General features: G+C 39.6%; 1 protein-coding gene across 1 annotated transcript in view; it reads right to left on the reverse strand.

The window, feature by feature from the left end:
- LOC129182465 (uncharacterized) overlaps positions 1–17,597 on the reverse strand; it is a 42,656-nt gene extending 25,059 nt beyond the window's left edge. Inside the window, exons 1-9 of the mRNA XM_054778627.1 lie at positions 17,427–17,597; positions 15,466–15,594; positions 15,313–15,387; positions 13,975–14,148; positions 13,729–13,886; positions 13,371–13,574; positions 12,837–13,299; positions 12,553–12,718; positions 2,088–2,199 (exon numbers count right to left, since the gene is read on the reverse strand). Of these exons, the coding sequence (XP_054634602.1) occupies positions 2,088–2,199; positions 12,553–12,718; positions 12,837–13,299; positions 13,371–13,574; positions 13,729–13,886; positions 13,975–14,148; positions 15,313–15,387; positions 15,466–15,594; positions 17,427–17,519 (1,574 nt within the window). The 5' untranslated portion in view covers positions 17,520–17,597. The remainder of the gene's footprint in view (positions 1–2,087; positions 2,200–12,552; positions 12,719–12,836; positions 13,300–13,370; positions 13,575–13,728; positions 13,887–13,974; positions 14,149–15,312; positions 15,388–15,465; positions 15,595–17,426) is intronic.
- Positions 17,598–19,692: the final 2,095 nt, after the last annotated feature.

The following is a 19,692-nucleotide window of genomic DNA, read 5'->3' on the forward strand; positions in this document are numbered from 1 at the left end:
CCCTAATTTAGGTTAGTAAGTATGTTTTGGTAAAGGCACTATCAATGATATTATTATAGATGACGTCGACGCCCCCTTGGACTGGCAGACTGACGGCAGAGACGTCAGGAGAATGGGCAATAATAAAAGATTTTTTGTTTGTTGAAATGGTTTTAAGCAGGTGGACTTCCTCTTCCTGTCCTTTGATGGCTTGGTGAACTCCAAACATTGACTTTTTCATGAGACAGCTCGTGCCCCCACCCCCTTCCAGACATGAATATTGCAGCACCTGTTGGGAGAGCTTCTTTTTAAGATTGTATTCCTCAGGCGCACGCAGAGACATATTAAAATATATATTATGTTTTCATAGAATAAATAAAATTCTTCCGCGACCGCGGTACGTTAGATCAGTGACCCCCTCCCCTGCCCTTCCCACCAGGGAGCATCCGCATGCAGTGAGTTAACTGCAAGTAAGAAGCCACTTTCGCCGCGACCTTCCTGAGGGCGTGTCAATAGTTTCCATCTCCACAAATACCCTCAGATAAAATTTTCATTACCACGCCGTCATGGTAAAAAGGTTCTCTCTGCTGCTCTTTCGTATTAGAACTCTGCCAAACACACATTGTCCCAACCGGATCCTCCTCACCGCAAACATCAAAGTCACCGTGGGAGGTGGAAAACAGGAACACGTAATACAAGAAGAATACCAGAATAACATACAGGTAACCATAGTAACCAAGGAAAACTAAAGAACTAACAGAAGCCTGATTACCAATCAGAGACGGGTGCGCTCCCCAGCTCACTCCAACCACAGCATGCATTTAGTCCAAACGGGAAACAGACGTAACAAAATAAAAGCAACAAACAGGAAACCAAAAGTCCACACTGTCATACAGAACACGACATACCCTTTCATGTAGACGCCGTCCAGACTCTGTTATGCTTTTAATGCTACCTACTGGCATCCAATAGTCTGTACGTGCACAAATAGTTTGTTTTCCCCAAGAAAGTCTTTTTTTTTTTTTTTAAGGGGGGTGGGGAAGAAAGCCTTATTTTTTTGGACAGAAGAAGTCATTTTTATCAGATTAAAGTTGGGGGCGGGTTGACAAAGTCTTACTCTAACGAGAAAAACAATTGTGTATTTTTAAAGTTGGAAATGTAGTCACATACATAGAGTTGGGTTTGGGAAAAAGGCAAATGTTTTGGGGAGAAAAAAAAAATTGCAATCTTACACTAAGTTTTTTTATCCCCAAGAAAAAGTATTATTTTTTAGGAATTTTTTAAATGACAAAGTTGTTAATTTGAAAGAAAAAAATTTTCATATTTTGCATAATTTTGAACAAAAACTCAGTCTACTAACAAAAAAAGTCGTATATTTGTAAAGTTGTAAATGTAGTTGCATAATTTATATATATATATATACACATTTCAAGAAAAAAAGTCACAATCTTACACAAATAGTTTCTTTTTCTAAGAAAAAGTTTTATGATGATAAAGTGGTAAAAAAAAAGTGACGAAAAACAACAAAAAAAAGCCTTATTTTCTTGGAGAGAAGATGTCATAATTTTTATGAGAATAAAGTTGTTTTTTTTTTTTTTTTTTACAATAAAGTCTCAAGAAAAAAAATTGTGAAGTTGGAAATGTAATAGAATATAGAAAAATATACAAAAAAAAATTCTTACTCAAATAAGGGTTTTTATTCCGATATGTTATTTTTCCAAGTTGCAATGTTACATAAATAGTTTTATTTTCCCAAGAGGGTTATATTTTTCTGAGTTTGATTGTTTTTTCCATCTTAATGTAAACTTCTTAACATTAGAAAACATCAGAAAAAAGCGTGATGTGGGATTTTAAAAGCTCCACTGCAAACTTTGCTCGCCGCTTGTTTTGTTCCTACAAGTATTTTGTCCAACACCGCAGCCAAGGAGAAGTAGTCAAAGCCCTTACACCTCACAACCCACTCTGGTTTATCTGAATGTGGAGTGAATCAAATCAATGACTAATGTCTCCTGTGGAAGACAAATGAGGGTTCATCTTAACGTAAGGTAGGCTCCAAGGCTGAAATGCGGCAAGTGGGCAAGGAAAGGCTAGCAATGAAAGCCCCGTACCTCCTCAGAGAGGTGATGTGCTCGTCAGACAGGCCTCCGTCCTCCTCGTTAACCACCAACAGTTTGTCCTTCAGCTCTGCAGGCGGCACCGCAAAACTTTTGAGGAAAATGTCTGCAAGAACAAAAGCAAAACGTGAGACCCGCCTACTTTTCATGGAATGCAAAAACTCATTTGCATAATTGTCCATGGCGGCGCATGTGGGTGTCGTTTTTATGAATGCCGTGGGAGACAAAAAGCACTGAAAGAAAAAAAAAAGTATCTAATGGTAAATCCTAAATAGGAGATAAAAAGTCCAAATTATGAGATAAAGTCATAATTAGGTAAAATTTCGGAATTCCGAGATGAAGTCATAATTACGAGGGAAAGTCAAAATTATGACACAAAAATTCATAACTGAGCTAAAAAGTCATAATTATACAAGAAAGTCATCATTATGAGATAAAAAGTCAAATTTACGAGATAAAAAGTTGAAATTATGAGGTAAGTCATAATTATAGGATAAAACATCGAAATGATGAGATAAAAAGTTGAATTTATGAGATAAAAAGTTGAAATTACCAGATATTTTACAAAGAAAAAATGGTGACAATGGGGGGGGGGAAATCACATTTGCCATTTTATATTCATTTTATATTCATTTTAGATTAAAAAAAAGTTTTTTATTTTTTTTTTTACTACTCTTTACAAGAATAACTATATTTTGCAAGGAAAAAAATGAAAAAACCTTTGCCATGGCCATTAAGGTCATGACTGTTTTATTGCGTTTATATCTCAATAATAGTTTATAAAATATTTAAATTCAAATAATTGAATGACAAAAAAACAAGTCTTGCCAGACTTAAGTTTTATATTTTCAAGAAAAGTAATTTGTTTTCTGACAATCAGAATCTGACAAGAATAAATTTTGCAAAGAAAAAATGGTATGGAGAAAAACATTTTATGTAAAAAAGAACAAATCAAAAATGTTATATTTTGACACTTACCAAAAAAAGGAAAGCCGTATTTTGCAAAAAACTTTTTAAAAAATTATAATTTGGAAAAAATGTTTTTTTCCAAACAATAAATAATAAATGTCCAATATTTTAATACAAATAGTCAATGACAAAAAAAGAAAAGTCAGTCTTACAAGACTAAAATTGTGTAGTCAAGATTTTTTTTTTTCCGGAAACTAATCGGAATCTGACAATAAGGTTGTATGTTTTTAAGACATGGAAAAAAAAGTTGCATATTTTGCAAGAAAGTAAAATTGTCACATTTTTGAGGGGAAAAAAACCCTTTCTTTCAAAAGGAAGAGCCCAACCCTTACAAGAGTGAAAGTTATACCTGTATATGTTAGGATTTGAGATGGAGCTGTCAAATGCTCAACCCCTTTGTGCAAATAAAAGCTTTTAATTAGGCACAAGTAGGTGCAGGTACTCACAGCTGTGCAGGAAAAAAGCATACAAAAAGCAGCAGAGGGAATAAGGCTCTGCAAAAACACAAACGGGTAAGTATAGCGAAATTGCAACAGGTAAGACAACCTGGTAAGACAGCACAGAGAAGAGCGAAACAAAAGCAATGAACCAGCGAAATGAGATTGACTCCGCTGAGCTAATAAAGCCACTGCTTGTTAATTGCCACCAGCTGTGACATGCTGCCACGCCATTGTCAAGCAAATGCACCTCACACCCAGCGGGAAGTACAACAAAATAAGGGCGCAAACAGAAAGTAATAATTCCTGTCCCGCGGAGCATGACAATATATTTTGCAAAGAAATACATTTCTTTGGGTGTTTTTTTGCTTTTAGGTCTTAATATTAATAGTGGTTACTTTCATTTTTATAAAAATGACTTCAAAATTGCCTGTAGGGTTAATAAATAGGTGAATTGTGTGACGGCCACAGTGTGACCCTGGAACGGACATGATCGCCGATGACAAAGAAAAAGTAAAGCTCATCTTCCAAGTGTTAAAAAAACACTTTTGCCAAGAACTTTGACTTGATTTTCAAATGCAAACCACGTCTTTTTCTTTCAAGTGCCGACTGTGAGTGTTAATAATAAGAATCATAATCAGTCCTTTTGCTCAACGGCGCTTAGAGGTGTACTTTTAATTGGCGACCGGCGCACTCTCAAGGGAACCCGATATTCATACCGAGCGAGAAATGCCACTTTGATTAGGTCTTTTTTTTTTTCTATTCATTTCAATTCAACTCACGTGGCCTCAAACATCTGCAGTTACCTCGCGGCATTGTTTACAAAAAAGCACCTTTGCATAGGTACAAATATTGTCCATGCCATAAAAACACTGCAAATGCTTTTCTTTTTTTTCTGCTTTTTTTTGAGAAATTGTCACCATTTTTTTCTCTGCAATATATACGGCTTTTATTGTTGTAAGAGTACGACCTTTTCTTTTGAAAAAAAATTGAAAAGAAATTCTCTAAAATATTAATTTTTACTTTCTTGCAAAGTATACAACTTTTTTCCCCCCAGAAGAGTCTTGAAAATAGTCAAGTTAATTCTTGTCAGATTGCAGTTATTTTCCTAAAACAAATGTGAAAATACACAACTTTATTCTTGTAATAATTTATTCTTGTAATGATGTTACTTTAGTGTAAATGTATTCTTGGTCATTTTTTTAGTCTTAAAATGTGTTTTATTTTATTTATTTACATATTTAAAGCTAATTATTATGTACACACACGCACATGTGCGCACATATTGTTACATTTCTTCATTAGAATTTTATTCTCATAAAAATGTATATCTTTTCTGGAAAAATGACAAGATCATTCATTTCAAAAAATAAAAAACTAAATATATGTATACTGCTCAAAAAAATTAAAGGAACACTTGGAAAACCCATCAGATCTAAACTGGGGGAAAAATGATCTTGAATATCTTTCCTGATAATAAGTGGGTGATGTATTAGTAACAAAATGATGCAACATCATTTGATAGAAATGAAAATGATCACCCTATAGAGGGGGGAAATCAAAGACACCCCAAAAATGAAAGTGAAAAAATGATGCAGCACACTGGTCCATTTTGCTAAAATGTCATTGTAGCAACTCAAAATGATTCTCAGTAGTTTGTGTGGCCCCCACGTGCTTGTACGCATGCCTGACAACGTTGGGGCATGCTCCTAATGAGACTACGGATGGTGTCCTGGGGGATCTCCTCCCAGATCTGGACCAGGGCATCAATGAGCTCCTAGACAGTCTGAGGAGCAACCTGGCGGCGCCGGATGGACCTAAACATAATGTCCCAGAGGTGTTCTATTGGGTTTAGGTCAGGTGAACGTGGGGGCCAGTCAATGGTATCAATTCCTTCATCCTCCAGGAACTACCTGCATACACTAGCCACATGAGGTCGGGCATTGTCGTGGACCAGGAGGAACCCAGGTCCCACTGCACCAGCGTAGGTTCTGACAATGGGTCCAAGGATTTCATCCCGATACCTAATAGCAGTCAGGGTGCCGTTATCTAACCTGTAGAGGTCTGTGCGTCCTTCCAGGGATATGCCTCCCCAGACCATCACTGACCCACCACCAAACCGGTCATGCTGAATGATGTTGCAGGCAGCATAACGTTCTCCACGGCATCTCCAGACCCTTTCACGTCTGTCGCATGTGCTCAGGTTGAACTTGCTCTCATCAGGGAAGAGCACAGGGCACCAGTGGTGTAGTTGCCAATTCTGGTGGTCTATGGCAAATGCCAGTCGAGCTCTACGGTGCTGGGCAGTAAGCACAGGGCCCACTACAGGACGTCGGGCCCTCAGGCCACCCTCATGGAGCCTGTTTCTGATTGTTTGGTCAGAAACATTCACACCAGTGGCCTGCTGGAGGTCATTTTGTAGGGCTCTGGCAGTGCTCATCCTGTTCCTCCTTACACAAAGGAGCAGATACCGATCCTGCTGAGGATTGAAGGACCTTCTACGGCCCTGTCCAGCTCTCCTGGAGTAACTACCTGTCTCCTGGAATCTCCTCCATGCGTCCAGGTACCGCAGTGATACCCTGGTCCAGATCTGGGAGGAGATCCCCCAGGACACTACGGACACCATCCGTAGTCTCATTAGGAGCATGCCCCGACGTTGTCAGGCATGCGTACAAGCACGTGGGGGCCACACAAACTACTGAGAATCATTTTGAGTTGCTACAATGACATTTTAGCTAAATGGACCAGTGTGCTGCATCATTTTTTCACTTTCATTTTTGGGGTGTCTTTGATTTCCCCCCTCTATAGGGTGATCATTTTCATTTCTATCAAATGATGTGGCATCATTTTGTTACTAATACATCACCCACTTATTATCAGGAAAGATATTCAACATCATTTTTCCCCCAGTTTAGATCTGATGTGTTTTCCAAGTGTTCCTTTAATTTTTTTGAGCAGTCCTAGGAACCCTAGGAACTACACAACTTTTTTGTCAGGCTCTCTTTATAATATAATTATGTATTCCCACTGTTCCCGGTGTGGCCCTGATATGATTTCTTTAGCATTGTCAGAATAATCAAAAGATAAACAGGAAATGCTGTTAAAATTCGCTTATTTATTAAAGTTTTTAAATGTAAAAACATTTTTTGATTTTTTGCTTGATTGGAAGCTTCTTGTTGTTTTATTTTTCAGTTTTGTTTTTTTTCGAGGCACACAAAATGCTTGGATCTTCTGGCACTGCCAGGGCATCATTTTGGCTTTGAAGTTGTGGGTTGAATTTGGCCTGACTAAACAACGTAACTATTTTTTAGCATTTGGTGGCGTTTTTGAAATGAAAGCCTGTTTTTTAAACTTTTTGGGGGGGGGAATTTATGGAGGTTTATCCTGCGTAAAAACATTCCTCTGCCTAATATTAAGAATAACCATAATCATCATAATAGTGGCTTTGAATGTGACTGCTTCCTGCAGGCAGTGATGTCAGCTAACGTGACAGGTGACTATTTATATGAGCTTCTACGGATGTTTTGTTTCTTTCAGAAAAAGATTTTCTGCATTTTCTTTCTTCATTTTTAATTACATTTTTTAATCTTACTATTTCAACTTTCTTCTTGTAAATTTTCTTCTTGTAATAATATTGTCATATGCATAGTAAAACAGCAGTTATACTATGCAATGAAATTCTTGTTCTGTTCATTCTCCCAAGAAAAGAAAGACAGAAAACACAAGAAAAAGAATAAGAACAAAAGAAACATAAATACCAATAAATTACGCAACAACAACAGAAGAGACATTAATACAGATAAATAATACAAATAAATAAATAAAGTGCTATGAGTGTGTGCGTGTGTTGCGTGTAGCGTGTGCGAGTGCTTCGTTGAGAAGCCTGATGGCCTGTGGGTAAAAGCTGTTTGCCAGCCTTGTGGTCCTGGACTTCAAACTCCTGTAGCGTCTGCCTGACGGTAGGAGTGTGAATAATGAGTGTTGTGGATGTGTGCTGTCCTTGATGAGGTTGTGTGTTCTTTGTAGGACTCTAGTTTTATAAATGTCTTGCAGTGAGGGGAGGGCTGCCCCAACAATGTTCTGTGAGGTCTTGATCACCCGCTGGAGTGCCTTCCTATCACGTGTTGTACAGTTACCGTACCAAACAGTGATGGAGGCGGTAAGGACACTTTCCATAGTGCATCTGTAGAAGCAACTCAGGATTGTGGTGGACATGCCAAATTTCCTCAGTCTTCTCAGGAAGTACAGTCTCCTTTGGGACTTCTTCAGAATTTGTTGGGTGTTGTGAGACCAGGTGAGGTCCTCGCTGATGTGTGTGCCAAGGAACTTGAAGGTTTTCACCCTCTCCACCTCAGTTTATTCCCATAATATTTTGACTTTATTCCCATAATATTATAACTTTTCCCCCAAATCTAATTTTCCAAAAATGACAACTTTATTTTGTTTGGGGTTTTTTTCATAATATTACAACAAAAAAAAACAACTTTCTTTTTTTCAACTTTATGCTACTAAAATGACATTCATTTTCCTCATAATATTACGACGTTATTCTAGTAAAATTACCATTTTTTGTCAAACTTTGTCTTAATATTTTGAATTTATTGTTGTGAAATTACTGCTGATTGTCCTCATTTCTTTTTTTGTTTTCTTGTTAAATTATATTTTTTGAATGTGCCAGGGGCCAATAAAGAAAGCGTTGTTGTGCCACACATGGACCCCGGGCCACACTTTGGAAGCCCCTGCATTGCGGGAATGAAAGGCAGGTGGACTCCCCCGTGGACTCTAGTCTGCGAACTCCGCGTCCCACCTGCCCACCAACTTGCGTTACACACCGAGTTGCATCGGGGTGCGAGGACCCATTCATTACTGCTTGCAACTTTAAGCTAAGTCAATAAGTGACATATATAGACCCCTAATGGGGGTAAATTCTTTAAAGGGCGGGTATGTCCGGCAGGAGTCCTCACTCTGTCTGTGGGTTCCACATCCCACCTGCCCGCCGACTGAAAATTCGAGTTGCGTAGAGGTGCGAGGGCCCATTCGACGCTTCTTGCAGCTTTAAGCAAAGTCCGCAAGTGACAAATATAACCCCCAAATAGGGGTCAGTTCCTTAAAAGGACGAGTATGTCTGGCGTGGGTCCTCACCCTAGAAGCCGGCGGGCTCCACGTCCCACCTGCCCACCCACTTGTGTGAAACCCCTAGTTGCATAGGGGTGCGAGGGCCCAGTCAACACTGCTTGCAGCTTTAAGCAAAGTCCACAAGTGACGAGTAGAAGAAGCCTGTGGAGCGTCTAGTTCATCATTATTATTATTATTATTATTATTATTATTATCATTAACATTTGACCACACACACACACACACACAGTCTCAAGGAGCTCATCCTAGTGTTTGTCTTGTGCGGACCAGGTAAAATGTCCTCATAAAAGAAATATGTCCCCATAATAACAGCTGCCACACAAAGACAGAAACACGCACGCACACACAGTAATGTCATGTTTCCATTAAGTGGCATAGCAGAGAATGAGAGATGAGCAGAATAAAAAGCAGCAATGATTTTCTGTGATAACCATGCAAATAAGTGCTGTGTGTGTGTGTGTATGTGCGTGTGCATGCATGTGTGTGTGTGCGTGTGCATGCATGTGTGATGCCAAGAGACGGCAAAAGGCAGAGAGGAAAAAAAAAAACACTTTTTTTTTTTCTATTTGCATCAATGAAACTTGAATCTGGGGGGAGTTCTGCTTTATTATTATTATTTATTATTCTAATGAGGGCAGGGGGTAAGAAGGGGGAAATCACATTATTGTTTTGTGATTCCATTCTGTTGTCTATGAAGACATGAAATATGAAAGTTGTTCAGCATTCCCAGGACTTAGCCAAGGAGAGGCTGAGAATTCCGAGGTATTCTCCGTCGCACGGGGGAATCACGGCTGTCTGGCACGTCTCGTATCTATCATTTATTAATATTATATATCTATTCCTGTTATGTTTTTTCCTGCACATTCATGCTGATTTCATTTAGCAGGCCGCCCACCGCTGGATGGATGACATGTCCTACTTGAGAGGAAGCTTGTGGAATGTTCTCTCCCGACTACGCTCTTGAAATATACAAGCAACGTACGCCAGCGCAGCTAATCAGGAGAAAAGCTTCTGAAGAGGAACAAAAAAAAAAAGAAGAAGAATATGGCCCACTTCCTCTGCAGGTGACAACTCTGCTGACACCACAGTGCACCCTGCTGGCCAAAGTCAGCAACAACATCTCCATTTAGTTCAGTGGTGTTGCAAAAATGGAAAAATCTGCAGTAATTTTACAAGAATAAAGGCAAAATATCATGACAAAAAAAGTTGTAAACTAATGACAACATTTTGTTATTTTATGAGGGTAATGTCGTAGTATTAGGAGGAAAAATAACATCGTTTTACTAGCATAAAGTTGAAATATTAAAGAAATAAGGTTATTTTTTCGAAGTTGTAATATTATGAGAAAGACACAAAGCCAATTTTTTGCAGAAAGAGTCCTAATTTTACAGGAATCAAGTCAAAATATTATCAGAATAAAGTCATTATTACAAGAACAACATTTATGAGAAGAAAGTTGAAATATTTGAAAAATTCAAGAAACATCAGAAATGGAAAAAATAGCTGTAATTTTAAGACAATAAAGTCAAAATATTTTAGACAAAAGCTGTAACGAGAAAGTGTAATTTTATAATAATACCATTGTAATATTATGAGGAAAAATGACAGAATTTTAGTAGCAAATTTTGAAATATTGAAGAAAAAAAAAAAGGAATATTATGAGAAACAACAAATAAAGTTTTTGGAAAATCAGTTTGCGGAAAAAGTCATAATATTACGAGAATAAAATTCAAATATTATGGGAATAAAGTCATAATTATGAGAAGAAAATCTGCTAGAAGAACACTGAAATAGTTGCAAAATTAAAAAAAAAAGCAGCAGATATGGAAAAAAATAGCTGTAATTTTAAGAGAATAAAGTAAGAAATATTAAGAGAAAAAAAGTGGTATTTTAACTCATTCAATACCAAAGACGTATTTATAGATTTTTATAAACCCAAACAGCTGATCCCAAAGATGTATTTATACGTCTTATGTTTTTTTGCGTGAGAAGCAAAAAGAGGTGATGACGCAATTGCACAGCAAAAGATGTCACTTTTAAAGCAGTTTTAAGACATAAAAATGGCCATAAGGTGGCAGAAGTGCATTTGATAAGAGCTCGGCATGGATCTTTTGCTTCTTTTGGTAGGTTCCATGTTTATATAGCCATACAACACAATATTCAAAATCATCTAAAATGGCCGGTACTGAAGGGGTTGTCTTTTGAAAAATGGCTGGGATTGAATGAGTAAACGAGAAAAAAAGGGGGAATTTTATGAGGAAAAAAAAACTATTTTAAAAATATTTTGAGGAAAAATGTCATTTTATTTGCACAGAGGTTGAAATATTAAAGAAAAAAGACCTTTTTTTAAAGTCGTAATATTGTGAGAAACAAAAAAAAAAAAAAAAACAAAGTTGTCATTTTTGGAAAATTAGGTTTGCTGGTAATATTACGGGAATAAAGTCAAAATAGTATGAGAATAAAGTCATAATTACAAAAAGGAAATTTACAAGAAGAAAGTTGAAATAATTGAAAAATTAAAAAAAAAAAAAAAAAAAAAACAGTAGAAATGGAAAAAAGTTGCTGTAGTTTTATGACAATAAAGTCAAAGCACTTATTCTAACGAGAAAAAAAGTTTTATGAGAATAAACTCATAATATTTTGAGGAAAAGTAATGTCATTTTAGTAGTGTATATATATATTTATTTATTTATTTAAATTGTGTATAAGTCGTAATATTGTGAGAAACAAAAAAAAAAAATCAATGAATAAAGTTGCATGAAGAAAATATAAATATTTGGAAAAGGCAAAAAAAAAAAAACAAAAAAAAACAGCAAAAATGGAAAAATAAAATCATACAAGTAATACACTTTTCGTAAACATCAGTGAGAATTTAGCTACCTCATAGACAAATGTACAAATTGCACGTGTTCTTTCAAACATCCGAGACAACAATTCAATGAGCCCAACGTATGCGCTTTTGTAGACTTTGAAGATAAAATTGGTTTTCCACACAAATAACATTAACATCCTCGGCGAGAATTTAGTGTCCTCGCAGAAGTTAACCTCCTGTCCGAGTTCTTACAAACATCGCAGATAGTTTAACAGTCAAAGTAAATTTCGTGTCTTTCACTAAATAATTCTGCATCTTTTTGTAAATGTCGAAAACATTTTGGTCTTCCATGCAACTACTGAACATGTTTTGTAAACATCTGAGACAATTTAGAGTCTTCAACAAACTCAATGTACATTTTTAGGAGTCTTACGAGGAAGCTGGCGTGTTTTGGAAACTTCTTTAGAGTCTTTAGTAAAGATAACATGCATGTTCTCGTGAACGAAGACAATTTAGAGGTTTTCGGCTAACAGCTAAGGTGGCATACTCTGTGTTTTTGCAAATTAGGATTTTGACTCTAAAGTTTGTGTTTTCTTAAACAAAAGACAATTTAATCTTTGGCGCTAGTCATAGACACGTTCTGGTATACCATATTTACCAATGTTCTTGTACTCATGGAAGAGAAGGCGAACAGTCTTCGACAAACCAAACATACGCGTGTTTGTAAACAAAGACAGTTTTGTCTCCAATTAACACTAAAGTACGTGTTTTGTGTGACGATTTAACACAATTTAGTGTCGAACAACGGTAACGTACACATTTTTACAAACTGTGAAAACAGAGTCTTTCAGTCTACAATTAACCTAACGTATGTGTTTTTTGTGATGATCAAACACAATTTAGCGGTGAGGGAAGCTAATGTACGCATTTTTATAAATGGTGAAAACAGTTGAGCCTTTGGCAAATCAAACGTACATGTTTTTGGAAGACCGTTGGAAGATCGAAAGGACTCTTCAACTACCATCCGTGTTTTGTAACGCACTGGGCTGCCAGCATGTTATGTTTCCTTTGCCTTCATAGTAAAGGCAAAGATGTGGTTACTCACTGAAGTTGTGCGCAATCTTCTGGTTGAGCATGATGTGCTGTTGCGTGCTGCTGAGCTCCGGTGCTCCAAAGGACCCAAGGTTCTTAACGGCAAATTGTTGGTACAAACGCGTTGTGTCCACTTCAATCCTCCGGCGGCTTTCTTTCCCCCAGAATGACTCTGCAATCTGTGAATTAACAAACAATGGGTCGCTGAAAAGGACGCATTCCAAAGGGCGTCCTGGAATGGATTGTATTCGACTTAAGGTGAATAATTTGCTCTTCAATGGTGCTGAGATGGAGTACCTTCTGCGGGCCGACTGGATCCCAGTGGAAGGCCTTGGTGCGGAACTGTCTCGGACCGATCTTGAACTTGAGGGGTAAAGGCGGAGGTGGTGGGATTTTCTTGGGGGACAGAACTGGCTCACTTAGCGTGGCTGCTTCATGGCTCGGGGGCTCTGGGAGGGTGCTAGAAGGTGGGAGGGCAGCGGGGTCAGGGGTGGTCCACATCTGCGAGGCCGGAGGGTTGGGGTCTTCAGAATCGGACTCCGCATCGGAGCCGTTGGCATCCTCATTCGCGTCCTCTCCCACGTCTTCAGCGATGCTAAGATGTCGCAGGCTCTCGCTGCCCCCAAACAAGCATTCCCCTCCTCCATGCATTGACCTCCTTTTCCATTCGCAACACAGCTTGTCGATGGCCTGGACCCAAGCGTCCCGCTCGGATTGCACGCCGCCAGGAACTGACTGACATGACGGAGGCACTCTGAAACTGCAAACCGGCAAACCTTGACCATTAACAGCTCAATGGCTTCATTCATTCACAAAGTGGTCTTCACTCACTGGTATTCGTTTTTGCGCGTGACGAGGGTGAAGGTATTGGCGCTATGAGTCTTCTTGACGCTGGTGTCGCCATCTGACAGATGGATTACAATGTTTACGGGCGACCGGGACGTTGCCTCGCCGTCGGAAGCGGCGACAGTGGCGCCGCCTCGTTGACTGAAGGGCACCAGTGTTAGCTGGCCGCGGTGCAGCTGGACCTCGTACCTGGAGAAGCATCGGAGGAAACTCAGAGATTTTCATCCAATATCAAATGATCAAAAATGGGAGCTTCAAACCAAAACGGCTGGCTTTGATATTGCTGAAAGTGTGTGTTTTAACATAGCAAACTTAGGTAATGACGTCGTCCGTGTGTTCATACTTGACCCATCGGAATGACGCCAGTCCACCTCGGTGCAACAGGAGGACACCTTCACGTAGGCTTTGTGAGGCTTGAGGCTGCTGGGCCGTCCCCACGGCGCCCCCTTCAGGATGACTGTAAATGTTGCCGTAAATGATCTGGTTGACAAGCTGCATGATCTGCGGCAAAGCAAGCAGAAACAAGACGGAATTTTCATAAATGAAAGATATGAAGTGACTAGGTGTTCGTCGTGTACAGATGGATGACCATGTGCTTGTCATGCATGGACGTGGCCTCCAGCTCGTAGTCGTGGTGGCCTTTAAAGGAAACGGAGAACCGGGAACCGATGCCGTCATCGCAGCTGTTGACGATGGCAAAGGGAAGTTGCCGCTTGACGATGCCTTTCTCGATGGAGCACAGCATTTTGTTGCTGACGTCAAACTAGATGGATGGATGGTAGATAGAGTTCAGGCATGTAGCATCATGCTAAAGGACCAACTGCACAATGCTAGTCACAGATCCTTTATATGACAGGAGTGACAGGAGTACCCTACTGTTTTTAAGGACCTACTGCAAATATGCTAGTCAAAGATCCTCAATATGACAAGAGTCCTCCAGTGTTTTTTAGAGCTGCAAAAACAAAAGGCAAAGATCCTTTATATGTAGGAGTGCTCTGCCGTTTTTAACAACTTACTGCAAAAATACGACTCAAAGATCCTTTATATGACAAGAGCGCTTTGTTGATTTTAACGATTTACTGCAAATGCAAAAAAACCTAGTCAAAAATGCTCTATACGACAAGTGTTCTGCTGTTTTTAAGAACTTGGTGCAAAAACATGAGTAAAAGATCTTTTATATAACAGAGCGCTCTGCTGTTTTTAAGAACTTAATGCAAAAACATGAGTCAAAGATCTTTTATATGACAAGAGGGCTCTGCTTTTTTTAAGTTTCCTCCGTCATAATTGCTAGTCAAAGATCCTTTATATGACAAGAGTGCTCTGCTGTTTAAGGATTTACTGCAAATGCAAAAAAAAAAAAAAACAGCCAAAGATCCTCTATATGACGAGGGTTTGTCAAAAGTCGAAGATCCTTTATATGACTGGAGCACTTTGCTGCTTTTAAGAATCTACTGCAAATATGTTAGTCAAAGATCCTCTATATAATGTTAGACAGGAGTGCTCAGCTGTTTTTCAGGACCTACTGCAAAAACACTAGTCAAAGATCCTTTATATGACAGGAGTGCTTTGCTGTTTTTAAGGGTTTACTTCAAATGCAAAAAAACTAGTCAAACATCCGCTATATGACAAGAGTGCTCTGCTGTTTTTAAAGATCTTCTGCCAAAGATCCTGTGAGTGCTGTGGTGTTTTTAGGCATCTGCTGTTAGCAGGACAGAACTTGTTGAATATATTTTTGTGTGTGTTCTATTTTTTTAATTTTATATAAATCATGCATGGTCTTATCAATAAATAATCTGCTTTCACAGCAAAGATGGCCGCTTTGTTTCCAGTCAAGATGGCAACAGTTGATCAGTATTTAGTGTAATAGTGACGACGCTGTGTTGTAACAATTGTCAGTGGAGTCTGGTGTTGGCGTTCATGAACTCACCTGAAGAACTCTCTTCTTCCACCTGTAGCGTCCGTGCTTGTGCACGCTGAAGTTGTAGTGAGAGGGAAGCTGCTCCTGCGCCCTCGCACACAGCAGAGAGCAACGTCACGCATCGCGAAGACGTTCAAGTGCAATGAAAAGCGTTCCCGTTACCTTCTCGGGGCCACTCTGCAGGCGGCTGGAGTGCTCTTGGTCCTTGCGGGCCTCCTTCAGAGCATCGTCGATGGACAGCTCTCCTTTCTTCACCTTGTTCAAGATGCTCAGCTGCATCTCGTTGCTCAGCTGAAATCACAATGCATGAAATGCATCATTGAAAAAGTCACATACAAATTTAGCAAACAACTAAATAGTGAAATAGTTATTAACACCTGTGATTATCACAAGTGTTGGAATTTCAAAGCCAGGAGGTGCGTCTTTGCATCACTTTGCTACTTGGCGTCACTGCTGCCCACCCGCAACGGCTGTTCGTGCTTTGATTGCTTGATGACAACAGTAAGGTGGCGTTGCGTTTCCTTGCCTGTTTACTTGCACTTGGAAAGCTGTCAACATTATTGGTCATATATCAGGTTTCACCTGACCTATTTTCACCATTCAAAGACCCGTAAGTAGTTTGGCGTGAGTTAACACGGGTGTCCCTGTACTCGGAGGGTACCCAAAATTGCCGCAGTACCGATTACTTTTTTAGTACTATTCCTTAGTACTATTCCTTACTAACTTGGCTTGAGAGGCGGACCCCGGTGACCCACGTCCGGGCAAGGTCCAACATTTTTACTCATCATAGTAACATTATGCATTTACCCAATAATTTCTTAATTTTAACTTTCTTTTTTTATCCTTTGCGGTGCTGCTGCACAGCTTCCAGTCCATAGACGGTAAGCTGGTAAAGTCCATCTATCCATCCATTTCCTATGCTGCTTATCCTCATTGGGGTCACAGGGGTATGCTGGAGCCTATCCCCGCTGACTTTGGGCAACAGGCGGGGTACACCATGGACTGGTCGCCACAGTGAATTTCCATAAAGTAAACTTCAAAATACATGGTTGTTAACATTATAGACTATGAATAATGAATCATAAAACCCCTATAGTCACCTCTACACTCCTATTACCCAATATAGTAGACATAATAAAAGAAAATAAGACAAAAATAAAACTTTTGCTCAAGTGTTGTAAAGTGCTGTAAATGTTCTGGTGCTGGGGGAGCCGAGTGTTGGGGATTATTGTGAGATCATTCAAACCTGCAATAAAAGCCTTTTGTTCCGGGGCTCAAGTCTGGTGCTTGCGTGTCCCACCTAACATTCCAGTAACATTACTGAGGCCTAGTGACCAGTGGAGAATTCTACATATCATCATGTCTTTGTATGAGTCTTCCGAATGCCTTATATTTGTATTTTACTTCATTTAGCCATTTTATGCTTGAAAATGCTTAATTTAGGCCAAAAATGTAAAATGTGTTTAAATATGCATATTTCTTGCCTGATAAGCCATATTCAACCACAAAACAGCATGATTTATTAACTATTATAGTTTTGAAAAACCATGACAGTGTGAAGGCGTGAAATTCAAAGCAGGAGGTGGCTAGGGATTACTGTAGTGCCTAAAATTGGGCCTTATCATTCAGTTGTTTTTGTACTGTTCATAACAAAAGAACAAATTTTAGGCCTTTGGGTGCCACAACACTCGGTACCTCAGTGATATATTGTGCCTAAAATCAATATGGTTCAAATAGGTTGGTTCAGCAGTGTTCATAACTAGCTAGCTGGCTGGCTAGCTAGCTAGCTAAGAAGCCAAAACTAACAACATTCCTTCTGCAGTTCTCAATCGAAAGATCAAAATGTTTCTTCCTCGTGTTTGCGGGCTTTAGCAGGTTCTGGTCTGTTTTTAGGACTGAGGAGACGAGAAGGAAGTGTTAGAACCAAAAGAGGAAGCTTTGTGTTCATTAAAAATGAAAAAGGACTCTTCAGTCTATGTGTGAAAGTTAGTACTGGAAGACACGCGGGGAAGTTTGAATTGAGGAAGTGGGAAAAGTCAATAAGGCTTTCAAAAACGGAACCTAACCTTTCATCCAGGACACATTCGTCCAAAGGTTGCTGGTTAACGTGATCTTTGTCTTACCTGAGGCAAGTCCTCCATGAATCTGTCCACTCGGGATACGCTCTCCTTCTTTTTGGATCCTAAATTGGGCATTCCCTGATGGAGACCCGCCATGCTTGAAGTCTCTTTTTTTCTGCGCAGATCTGATCCTCTCGCTCAGAGAAAGTGTTGCAACTGTAGTCTGTGCGTGCGTGTGTGCGTGTGTGTGTGCGTGTGTGTGTGTGTGTGTGTGTGTGTGTGTGTGTGTGTGTGTGTGTGTGTGTGTGTGTGTGTGTGTGGCAGTGCCCCGCCCACTTTGTGCTCAGGTATGTCAGGCCTGTCTTGGCCCCACCCACTCCTCTCTCTCTCTACTTTTTTTGTTTCCCCCTCCTCAGGGCACACACGCCTCTACATATGCTAGCCCTACAAACGCTGTCCATCTATCTGAGATAGCCTATCCACCTCACAGGCATATCAAGATGTTTGCACAGGCGTGCCTTAGGCTGGCCACACTAAAAGGCAACTCCAAAATGTGCAGTTTGACTATTTTGGGGATTCAACCGTAAAGAGAACACCTCTCCAAAGTACATCAGTTCTCAGTTCCCAGGCTATCTTGTAGGTGAAGATGCTGGATGTGGAGGTCCTGGGTTGGTGTGGGTGCACGTGCTGCCAAATTCTATGAAACACCTTTGGGAAATGGCCTATGGTAGAGAAATAAATATTCAAAGGACAGGGGGGGACAGCTATGGTGGACTTTACTGCAGTCAGCATGCCTATTGCAAGCTCCCTCAACACTTGCAGCGTCTGTGGCATTGTGCAGTGTGATAAAACTGCACATAAGTTAGCGCACACCTGTGCAATAACCATGCTGGCTAGGCAGCATCTTGATATGCCACACCTATGAGGTGGATGAATTATGAATTACATGTATGAATGCTCACTAACAGATTTAGACACATTTGTTCACAATATTTGACAGAAATAGAACTCTTGTGTTCATAGAAAAAGTGTGACATCTTTGAGTTGAGCTCAAAAACTTACATATTTACTTACCTAATTACTTATTTACTTCCCTACTTACTGAGTTATTTACTTAGTTACCTACATATTTATTTACTTACTAACTTACATATTTACTTATTTGCTTGCTTACTTATTTAATTACATACATACGTAACTACTTATTTACATACATACATACTTAATACTACTTATATCATGATACGGCTAGGCCGGGACTTGGATTCCACGATGCGGAGTTGTATTCCGTGTAACAAAAATAATTTACTAACAAAAAGTGTCCCGTGAAGGGAAAAATACAATAATGCCAAAATACAAGAAAAGCACAAAAATACAAAAACTAACACAAAGCGCTACTGGCACGGAGAACCGAGTAGGAAAAACGGGAAACAGAAAAAGCTGCACAAACGTGGCAGCGAAAAAGACGAACAAAGGTTGCTGCTGAAAACCAAGCAGATACAAAGTACAACATAAACACTCAGCACTACCGGAGAACGCCAGGTAGGGAAAACAAGGTTAGCAAGGGGACCAGAATTGTACAAGGAACGAGAATCAATAGCAAGCAGGCGCTGTGGATCAGAAGGTAGCGAGTAACAATCTGGCACTGGTAGCTTGTCAGGCAGCTGCTTAAGAAGGCCGGCAGTAATGAGGTGCAGGTGTGTCCAATTAAGTCCTGGGCAGGTTCTGGGGTGTGCTGCAACACGTGAACAGCAGAGGGCAGCAGAGCAGCACACAGAACATGACAACTTATTTAGTTACTTACTTACCTACTTATACTTACTGACTAACTTATTAACTTACTTGTTTACTTATTCACCTTCTAACTTACTTATTTACTTACTTATCTATTTACACACTTGCCTACATACTTTCATATTTATTTAATGATCTACATAGTTACTTAACTACTTACTTACTTATTTACTTAATTACTTACTTACCTACCCACTTACCTACCATTTACTTATTTCATCAAATCAAACTTTATTTATAAAGCGCTTTTCATCCATAAAAAATGCATCCCAAAGTGCTTTACAGAGTTTAAAACAATGCCCTGATGAACCCCTCCCCCATATCCCCGCACCCCAACCATACACACACACGCACACACACATATGCACGAGCGCTTACCCATAGAATGAAAATATGGCTGAGCACAAAGGAGCCAGGTGAGGAAACACTATCACAGGAGCCACCTGCACCAGGAGCCCCTCAGATCACAGCCACCAGGACACTGACACAGGGGACCCTACACCCCCCCAGCCATGACCCACATAGTCTTGATGCA

Source organism: Dunckerocampus dactyliophorus, chromosome 1 (genome assembly GCF_027744805.1).
Source record: "Dunckerocampus dactyliophorus isolate RoL2022-P2 chromosome 1, RoL_Ddac_1.1, whole genome shotgun sequence".
Classification (NCBI taxonomy): domain Eukaryota; kingdom Metazoa; phylum Chordata; class Actinopteri; order Syngnathiformes; family Syngnathidae; genus Dunckerocampus; species Dunckerocampus dactyliophorus.